Source organism: Frankliniella occidentalis, unplaced genomic scaffold (assembly GCF_000697945.3).
Source record: "Frankliniella occidentalis isolate FOCC.00 unplaced genomic scaffold, Focc_3.1 Scaffold247, whole genome shotgun sequence".
Lineage (NCBI taxonomy): Eukaryota > Metazoa > Arthropoda > Insecta > Thysanoptera > Thripidae > Frankliniella > Frankliniella occidentalis.
The window spans coordinates 187731-197882 of NW_026267373.1; the positions used below are offsets into that span (position 1 = coordinate 187731).

At 45.2% G+C, this 10152-nt stretch overlaps 1 protein-coding gene across 2 annotated transcripts; it reads right to left on the reverse strand.

Annotated features, from left to right (window-relative positions):
• Positions 1-826: 826 nt before the first annotated feature.
• On the reverse strand, positions 827-9905 carry LOC113203680 (ATP-dependent translocase ABCB1-like). 2 transcript variants are annotated; one of them, XM_026418476.2, is made up of 26 exons: positions 9682-9905; positions 8698-8876; positions 7185-7254; positions 6963-7100; positions 6760-6863; positions 6556-6685; positions 6348-6481; positions 5968-6264; positions 5696-5867; positions 5391-5615; positions 5173-5298; positions 4879-5082; positions 4531-4782; positions 4285-4427; positions 4071-4197; positions 3847-3993; positions 3665-3766; positions 3416-3577; positions 3129-3332; positions 2928-3028; positions 2708-2848; positions 2472-2628; positions 2208-2402; positions 1853-2107; positions 1626-1772; positions 827-1543 (listed from the first exon to the last, which is right to left on the reverse strand). In XM_026418476.2, exons 1-26 carry the CDS (start codon positions 9841-9843, stop codon positions 1349-1351), a joined length of 4269 nt encoding a protein of 1422 aa, XP_026274261.2. In that variant the 5' UTR covers positions 9844-9905; the 3' UTR covers positions 827-1348. The 2 variants fall into 2 exon arrangements, with proteins under 2 accessions (XP_026274261.2, XP_026274262.1); XM_026418477.2 differs by lacking the exons at positions 8698-8876; positions 9682-9905 and adding an exon at positions 7342-7842.
• Positions 9906-10152: the final 247 nt, after the last annotated feature.

Sequence of the window (10152 nt, forward strand, 5' to 3'; positions counted from 1 at the left end):
CCCTCGGTGCCTTGCGCCTTACGGGCCGAGCGAGTAGGCAACCCGCCCGCACTCCTGCGTGCGGTACAGTGTAACTACAAAAGTGAAAGGGAGCGAGGTTAATCAGCCACCTGGTTTGTTGCGTGCGTGAACAAAACATTTCTTACATACTTGGAATTTTTTCACCCCCTAGCGATGGCGTAGAATTCGTCCCCTGGGACTTCAGCCTGCATGGCCCAGTCGGTAGAGCAACCGCCCAGAGCGTCGTTATTTATTTTTTTCTGGTGGGAGGAGTTGGGATAGTAGAGCACTAAGGGTGCCATGCGGACTTTTGTCGGTGGTCTTTAGTCGATTTGAAAGTGGCCGTGACGATTGTTGCTAGAACTGTGTAGCCTTGGTGTAGCGCTGTGGATGTGGTCGCCGGGGGGTAGGCAATCAGTACGCTAGTTGTGTCTGTGGGTTGGGGGCTCCCGCGCCCCAGAGTGTTTGTCTAGTTGCGTCCGGCGCCTTTCGACTTCTCAGGGATTGTGTGCTGAGCAGGTCAGGTCCATGGCTTCCGCTTACACCCTAGGGGCGTCGTTTATCATATATTGTCCGAAAAAGTATTTTCTAAAGTCGGGTCGGATTAAGCTGACTGTGGCCGCCGAAATTGTGGCCACACTTTTGTGGGCGCTAACAGGGGGACATCCGAACGGGACGGCTTACCCGCTAGGCGCCTGCAGAGGACGCATAGGCAATCCCGCGGGGCTCGTGCGCCGAACGGGACGGCCTACCCGCTAGGCGCCTGCGGAGCTGAGTAAGCCTATCTCCGTGAAGCTGCTTCAAATGATTCCATTCATGAACATAATGAAGTTGATTCCAGTGATTTATTCTAAATATGTAGTTAATTTTTATATGCCTGTGAGTTATGAATACATGATTGGATAGAATGACACCTTCAGAATTCACTGGTAAAAAGTGAAAAGGGCATAAGTCCAATGGGAAGTCCGAGGACCTATGCCCTTTTCACTGATCACCAATGAATTCAACTATTAACACAATACATACTTTTAAAAAAATATATGTTATTTAGAAACGAGTGTGAATAACGCATGACAGATCTTTTTTATGGGCTTAACAGGTAACAACATAAATCTTAAAATGAACTCAACGCATTCCCTAACATTAACAAACAATTTGATACACGCCAGCATGTATCAAAGTACCCTCTAAATACAAATATCTAAGTAAAAACATTTTTGTAATGCAATTGGAACGTAAATTTCCAAGTTCCTAAATCACAAAATAATATTTAATACTGTTACATCACCACAGTGCAACAGGCACAACAAATGTGCATGCAACTAGTTCATAGACTGACAATGATATCTTAAAGTCTTTGACGCTTTATCAGTTGATAGTATCTACCTCGGCGAGCTTTCAATTCTTCGTGGGTCCCCATTTCTGCAATACGACCATTGTGTATGACAGCAATACAATCAGCATTCTGAACTGTAGATAAACGATGAGCGATTGTGATACAAGTTCGTCCTTTTCTTGCATGATCTAAAGCCTCCTGAACAATCTATGAAATAAAGGATTGAAAAGTTAGTTACATTATTGTAAAAAAATCCAAGCGCAAAAGATACTAAACAGAGAGAAAATACCTTTTCACTTTCAGTGTCTAAAGCTGATGTTGCCTCATCAAGAAGCAAAATCTTTGGATTACGCAAGAGCGCACGAGCAATAGCAATACGTTGTTTCTGCCCTCCAGAGAGTTGGGTACCTCGATCTCCAGCCATTGTTTCATAGCCCTAAAAGATTAAAAAGAGAAAAGTTTAAGTTTTAGAAATCATCTAACCTACTTTGCATAAAATGTGCCAAAATTAAATACCTGTGGAAGCGAAGAGACAAAGTTGTGTATATTTGCAGCCTTAGCAGCCTCGATTATCTCACTCATTGGTACAGTGTCAAGAACTTCATCACCTGTAGCAAGATAACTCAGAGAGTCACGAGAGGAGAATGCCTTTCCATATGCTATATTGTGTCGAATTGAGCAATCAAATAACACAGGTTCTTGAGTGACAAGCCCAATATGAGCACGAAGATGGGGAAGGTTTATAGTACGTATGTCTATATCATCAACCATCTTGAAAAAATAACAAACAAAACATTGGATTTGAGTAAAACTTTTGATGTCACATTAAAATCATAGCAAGTAGTCAGAAAAGTTATTGTGTTGTTCTTACCACAGACCCAAAATGAGGATCATAAAATCGCTCTAGAAGTGCCACAGCTGTACTTTTGCCACAACCAGAAGAACCAACTAATGCAAGAGTTTGTCCAGGCTCAACAGAAAATGATAGACCACGAAGTACAGGAACATCAGGACGTGCAGGGTAATGAAATTTGACATCTTTAAATGTCACCTTGCCAGCTATGACCTAAAACAAGATAATTTAATGCAACAACGTCCTTTTTGATCTGGTTTGTGATAGCTTACTTAGACTCACAGGTCTGATCCCAGTAGCTGATGAACAATCAATGTCTGGTTTACGATCAATCAGTTGAAACATCAATGAGGCTGCAAGTTTGGCTTTGGCATAGTCTTGTAAATATGCAGAAGTCTGTCCAACAGAGGCAGCACAGAAAGCCAATGCGAAAAACACCCTGCACAAAAATAGAAAATAATAACAAAATTGTGTTTTAACTTGAACAGCAATAAAATAATTAGAATGTTGTGATTTACCTGTATACATCTGTTGGAGCCATATCACCAACTTCTATCAAGTATGCACCAAATCTAAATGCTCCAGCATACATCATGTAGATCACAGCTTGGGAAAGGGCAAAGACTATTGAATAGATAATTGCCTGCTTCTTAGCCTCTCTGTAGACCAATTTAAAAAGAAAAAGAAGTAACAGCAATGCAGAAAACGTGCATGGTCAGACATTATAAAGTAACTTACACAAAAGGAGCACTGAGATATCCAAGGTACAATTCAAAGAAAAGACGCTCTTTCCCAAGGGATTGGACAGTTCGAATATTAGTAACACTTTCAGATGCAACCTGAAATGTGTAACATGTAAATGTTAGATAACAATTTGTGTTAGAAGTAATGTTTCAAACCTCACCATTGTGTTTTTTGTATGTTGGCAAAATTACTTACTCTAGCTGCATCATTCATAAGTTCAGCATCCCTGCGTTGATTACGCCTCAGTATCATCATTTGCTGATATGATGCTCCTGCTATGAACGGTACAGCTACAACAAGCAGAAGAGCCAGCTTCCATCCAAATATGAAAGCAATAACTAAAGCTGCTAACAACGTAACAATCGCACCAATAACTTGTCCTGCTCTCAATCCTGCTGCCTGAAACAGAACAAAATGTCATGCAAACAAGTACTAGCGTGTAAATTGAAGGGGAAAAAATAAAATTATATTAGCTAACATACAGCTTTAACAAGTGGAGCATCACGGGCCAGACGATTGATCAATCTTCCAGCTGATGAACTTTCCAAATCAAACCATCCCACAGCCTGATCGCAAATATTCTTAAAAGCAAACAATCTCATCCTCATGACAAGTTTTTCAGCAGCAGTTGTCATAGCCACAAGCTGAGAAAAAGAACAATTTTAAAATCTTATGTTACAGCTATGTAAAATATATAAATTGGAGATTCAGAACAACATTATTCAACTCACTTGAAGCCAAAAACTAAATCCTGATGCAACTGCAAGGACCAGAAACATGTAGGTCCAGAAAAGAGCTGCTTCACGAAGCTCTTCACCTCGCAAGGTAAAAGTCTAAGAAATTTGACCAATATACGACAAATGAAATCAACCAGCCTAAATGTATTAGCCTAAACTATTTCTTTAATACTTACCGCAAAAACTTCGCCATAGAAGAAGGCGAATATTGGCATGATGGAGCCAGTCAGAGCACATCCAATAAATCCTAACAGCAGCCACACCCATTCAGGAGCATTTAATCGGAATAATCGACTAACACTAACATTGGCAGAAACGTCAGCCTGAGAACAAAATCATCAGAGTAACCAGCACAACATTTTTAAAAGTAGAAATTAAAATAATTTTTTTTTAAACTTACCACCTCTGCTTCTTTGGCTAATCTGTCTAACTCTGGATCATCCAGAGATGCTAAAGAGAGAGAAAGTGATCTTCGTTTTCTGAATTTTTTCTCAACAGAACTTTGGATAGCTTCATACGATTCTCCTCTGGAAAGAATTTTGAGAAGAAAAATACCATTACAGAAGTATGTACATAACTGTAGAAAAAACAGATAAAGTATAACCTGCACTCACCCAGTTCCCAGTGCTTCTCCTCCAGAAGAATAATCATGAGGAGCAGCATTTTTGTCACTCATTTGAGCCATTACTAAATTGTGGTACAGACCCTCTCTAGACATCAATTCCTTGTGTGTTCCAAACTCCTCAATAGCTCCATTCTGTAAAAGTTATTTAGGTGAGCATTACTAAACAGAACAGGAAAAATTAAAAAGAAAATCAGCAGTAAATATGAAAAATTAAAAAGTAAATTACAAAAAATACCTTCATGGCATAGATTAAATCAGCATTCTTCACTGTAGAGAGCCTATGAGCAATGATAATTGTTGTTCTTCCTTGCATGGCACTATCCAATGCAGCTTGAACAACACCCTCACTATGAGCGTCTAAGGCAGAAGTTGCTTCATCAAGTAACAAAATTTTTGGATTACGCACAAGAGCCCGAGCTATAGCTATACGCTGCTTTTGGCCGCCAGATAGTTGAGCACCTCGATCACCAACCATAGTTTCATAACCCTGCAGTAAAAATAAATTACCAGTACTTGGTTAGAATTAAATGAAAGTAAAAAGAACTGATCATTGATATGGATGAGAAGAAGTAATTGTACTGACATCTGGCAAGGTGGTAATGAAACTGTGAGCATTAGCTATAAGTGCAGCTTGCACAACCTCTGCACGAGAAACATTGTCACGTCCATAACGAATATTTTCATAAATAGAGGTGGCAAATAGAACAGGTTCTTGAGAGACTACACCAATCTGAGATCGAAGCCAGGATAAATTTAATTCTTTGATGTCAACACCATCCAGTAGGATCTATAGAATAATCAGAAAAGAAATGTTTTAGTTACATTGTTGCAACATGCTTAAAATATTGCAAAGAAAACTGAAAATTAGTAAACCTACTCTGCCAATGGTTGCATCATAAAATCGAAGCAGAAGTCCAACTACCGTACTTTTTCCTGCACCACTTTGTCCAACAAGAGCTACAGTCTTTCCTGACTCAATAGACACAGTAAAGTCTTGAAGAACCTTTTTTTAAAAAAAAGATAAAAATAAAAAAATACAAAGATGTACACTTAAGTTATTCACACGAATTACATTTTGAAATAAAAAGGAGGTACCTTTATTTCTGGTCTAGCTGGGTAAGAAAAGCCAACCATCCTGAACTCAATATGACCTTTCACCTTTTCTGGTTTCAGACCTCGTGTGTCATATGGATCTATACTAGGCACTCTATCAATAACATTAAAAATATTGGATGCGGCACCTACAGCAGTACTCACTGCATTAACAAATGGTAGAGCATTTCCAAGAGAAAATGCTCCTGCCATAACACTGAAAAACACCTGAAATAAAACAGCAGCAAGTCAGACCATTTGTGCATCAAGTAAACATTGATAAAAACAATTATTTACACACTACATACGGTAAAAACACTGCCGGGAGTTACTACACCAGCTCCTATTAATTCTGCACCATACCAGAATGCTAGGCCATACGATGCATAAGTCACAAAAAATACAACTCCGAGACCAACAGATAAAACATAGTACTTTTTCATTGCCATCCAACGTCCTTTCTCTAAGGCTTTCTCATACCTGTTTTTCAAAAAAATTATATACAGTAAGTGATGTGTAGACTTTTATGCAAAATAAAATGCACTAAATGTAGTAAAATTTAGAGAAAAAAATTACCAACCTATTCACCTCTCTAGCTTGAGCTCCAAATGCCGCCACTGTTCGTATACAATTGAGAACTTCATCTGCAATGCCTCCTGCAATTGAATACTTCAGCTGTTCTCGAGCGGCCGTTGAAGCAGCTACTCGAGCCAGGAATCCTGAAGTTCCAATAAGGAGAGGTCCAACTCCAAGGATGACGACAGTCAGTCTCCAATTGGCGTAAAGACCAACAGCAAGTCCAGACACAAACGTGGCAACATATTGGATGACCATACTAAATTTACTGCCAATGCCTTCACGAACCCGCTCCAAATCACTGCAGATAAAAGTTCCATTAGTAACAAGTAAATAACCAAGACAAAATGTTTATTTCAAGTATTAGAAGAATTAATAGCTTACTCTGAAAGTTTAGAGGTAAGGTCGTTTTCTTGATTCTGATCATACCAACTAATATCCTGGCGAAGTATTTGTGCATAAAATATTTTCCGTAGGCTATGGACCTGGCCTTCACAGGCAAGTTCCCAGCACACAGTCTAAAAGAAAATTAGTTTTTAATGCTGCAACTAATTGAAATATTAACACATTTTATTATGGCATCGCAACCTACCTGAATAAATGCTGCTGCCAAAACTCCAATACCAATGTAAAGATAATACAATGAAAATTGTGACATGTAGGCAGTGAATTCAGAAGGAGACAAAGCACCACTTCGCCACATTTCATTCATATCAGGTACACTGCAAAAGATTATTTTGTTGATTATAGACAGCTAAACAATGTACATTGTATAGTATTGACTTTATTTGTTTACCTTGTAGTGTCTGGATCAGTTATGGTAGAAAGTGGAGTAGTGGGACTAACTCCAAACATTTCACCATCCACAACACTCTCATTCTGTTTCTTCTGTACAGAAGTCTATGAGAGAAGAAAATCACCAAGTATACAGAAAAAAATAATTAAACGTTGAAGACAAACAAACACAAAGGAAAGGGACTGCGAGAGGCTCTAACTTACCACTGTGGACTGCAAGATAAAGGTGTTGGTCATCTGACCAAAGACGAGCGCCAAAACGGGGAAGGAGGCACCGTGTACAGTGGCGAACAAAAGCCCCACAAACATGAGAAGCTTGTCTCTCCGGGACGCATAGCGAAACTAAGGGGGAGATAATACAGAGAACGTCTCAGGTGGATGAAGATGGAGTGTAACTCGACACGACAATGTAGAAGCTAAACTCACCAAACCGGATATGCCCGATTTCCTTGTCGCGGGATCGTCGTCATCGTCGTCCAGGACGGCCTTCCCTCTCCTGAAAGCACCACAGGGAGAGTTAGTAATGCCTGGGCCGCCCCCGTGAGTGGCAGGGGAGGATGCAGGAGGGAGGTGCTGCAAGTACCGAGGTTTAGCCAAGCCAGGGGCGGCGGCCACCAGCCCGCCGTACGACGCCTTCCCGCCCTTGCCCGTCCCCAACAAGGGAAGCTCCTCGAAGGACTTGGCCGAGGAGGGCCTCATCGTCGACACAACGGGTCACACAAACGCGGATGATGCGCTGCCGTCGCGAGCAGCTGGAGCTGCACTCGGTCGCACAACCGTGTTGCACTGCAGACGGGTTCGCGCCCTGCCCACGACTGAGCGCCGCTCCACGAAGCGGTGGAGATACTACCCTCCTCCCCTCCCTGGGGCGACGGTGTAAACAGAGCGCCCGGGGAGCGGAGGGAGGCGCGAGGAGTCGGGCAGAAGACAGCATGACGCAGCGTCATGTAAGCTGTTTACATGACTGTCATTCGGACGGTTACACGCACGATGCGCCTGGACCGAGGTGTAACTGCAGGGGCGCCTTAAACACGTTTCAATACGGTGGTGAATCCTGTGGGGCCCGAGGGTGGGAAAACGCGGCAGAACGCGACCACACCGAGGCCACACCGTACTGACTGTGGTAAGGAGCGGGAGGGCCGGGAGGGGGCGCCTGTATTCAGGCACCAGACAGGACATCGCCCCGAGTACAGGCTTTATCAGCTTAAGGATCTTAACGTCTTCTTTGAAAACGTACCAGTAGGACAGCCCTACCCGGTTCTACTCTTGCATTTTTCAAGTTAACATCTTAAAACAATAAATAAGAAGTTTGACCCTCATTTTTTACATGTGAAATTTTACATTATATTCGTTTAACATACCGACCTTGCGGCCTCAGTTTAACGAGGATGATACTGGTGCCAATTCATCCAGTGCCGAGCGGCCTGCCTAATAGTCTTAAGACACCCGCGTGGTCTCCGGCGTGCATGAGTGAAAGTGCATGTCACGCCCATAACACGACCGCGGCGGCGCGCGGCCAGGCCGGCTGGGATCGGAAAATACATGACTGGCATCGCGAAGGCTATCCCACGCGACGGTTCCCATAAAAACAAGACTAGACGCGTCCAGAACGAACGGGGTCGGCAGGGGCGCGCTGTGCTGGCCAGAGCGCGATAAAAATTGGATGCGGCCAACAAGAGCACTGGCCGGCGGCCGCCGCCCTACGCCTCTCTAGCCACCCATTCGTGGCTCGAGAGCTGGGCGCGCTCGTGGCCGCGGCAGCGACGGTGGTGGCGGCGACACACCCCCTACGGACACAATCAACGACCCCGTTGGAGTACGCGCGTCCTGCGTGCAAAAGTTGAAAATAAGGCCGCTAAAAATAAGCCCCTTTATCGGAGCCGCCGGGGGGAGTGGCTGGCGGCCATCAGCCGATTGGGGCGCTCCTGTCGCCGCTCACCTCCGCCGGGGCTTGTCGGGCAGCAGCCGCGGCCGCAGGCCGCCCTGCAGGTCGTCGGGCTGCGGCAGCGTCCTCGCCAGCAGCGGGCTCCACTCGGGCTCGGCGGCCGCGCGGACCTCAGACATCCGCCGGTGCAGGTAGGCGGTGCGGGAGGGCCGGGGCGGGGACAGAGACAGCTCCTGAAGGGAAAGGCAAACAAGAACATCTCTGTGTGAGTAAGTGAAGTGAGAACGTTAAGACAGGAGGAACACGCACATCGTTGATTACAGATGCTATCTGCTGCTGCGGGGCCGGCGCGCAGCGCGGGGCGGGACGGGGCGCCGCAGTGGACTTCCCTTCCACCAGCCGTGCCTCTGTGAGCGCGCGGAGTATCGCCGCACGGGCCCTCGCCCCGCCGCCGCGCGGCCGCACCTCCTGTCTGGCACGGGAGCGCGAGGGGTTGCCTGCCCACTGGGCGCCAACAGACACCAAACCAGACGTCTTTCAAATAGGCGGTGCAACACAAAGAAAATTATGACACGTACAGAAAAATAACGCAATGAAAGGGTGAATGTTGTACGACATACGACACAAGTAAAAAACAATATTTTAAGTTAGAATTATTTCTTTTAATTTAGTATTCTTGTTTCAAAAGAAAAAGTTTTGGCACGAAATTGAATAACTTGTTAAGAATAGTAAGTATAAAACATTCATTAATGAATGTTTTAATTAATATTTGATTACGGAATGAAGTAAAAACACTTTTTAAAGAGGAAAACATTCACATTTTTTACATTCCAGAAAGTGAAAGGAAGTGTCACAATATCTTCCTTTTTACAAGGGACAGTGCGCGATACCCAGCAATAAGACGGAACTGGTCTGCAGAAAACCTGTATCGCCCCCACTAAAACACATCAGATCATCAGCATGCGCAAACGAAATCGAAAACGGATTTGTTTACAAGCGGATCACACGGGCAACCTAACCTCACTCCGCCGGACTCACCTCGCCCCCAGTGCTGCAGCTGCTCGTGGTCCTGGTCCCGCTATCCGTGCTCGTCGTGAAGGACGTGTCCGCGGCGTCGCTGGCCGAGCAGGTGTCACACTCCGCGGTCCCGTGGCCGGGACGCGGAGGACCCCGCCAGGACGCGCTCTCCGTCGACGACATGCTCGCGGCGCGCTCGGCCGACAGTCTGTCTGCTGCAGCCTGCTGCTGCACCACCTGACCAGACGCCGCCGCCGCCACCGCTGATGGGGGGATCCAGCAGCAACCAGCTGGTGTGGCGTGGCGTGGCGTGGCGTGGCGTGTGACTCCACGGCGGGCGTGTAGGCTGGAGGTGGAGGTAGAGTTGGTAGAGTCCTTGGAGGTACGTACCCGGAGCCGCAGGCCCTGGCCCGGGGGCGTGGCGGAGCGTAGCACGGATCTTACGCGCCCGCCGGCCCAGCTGGAGAGAGGTCGGGGCCGGGAGAGAGAGGG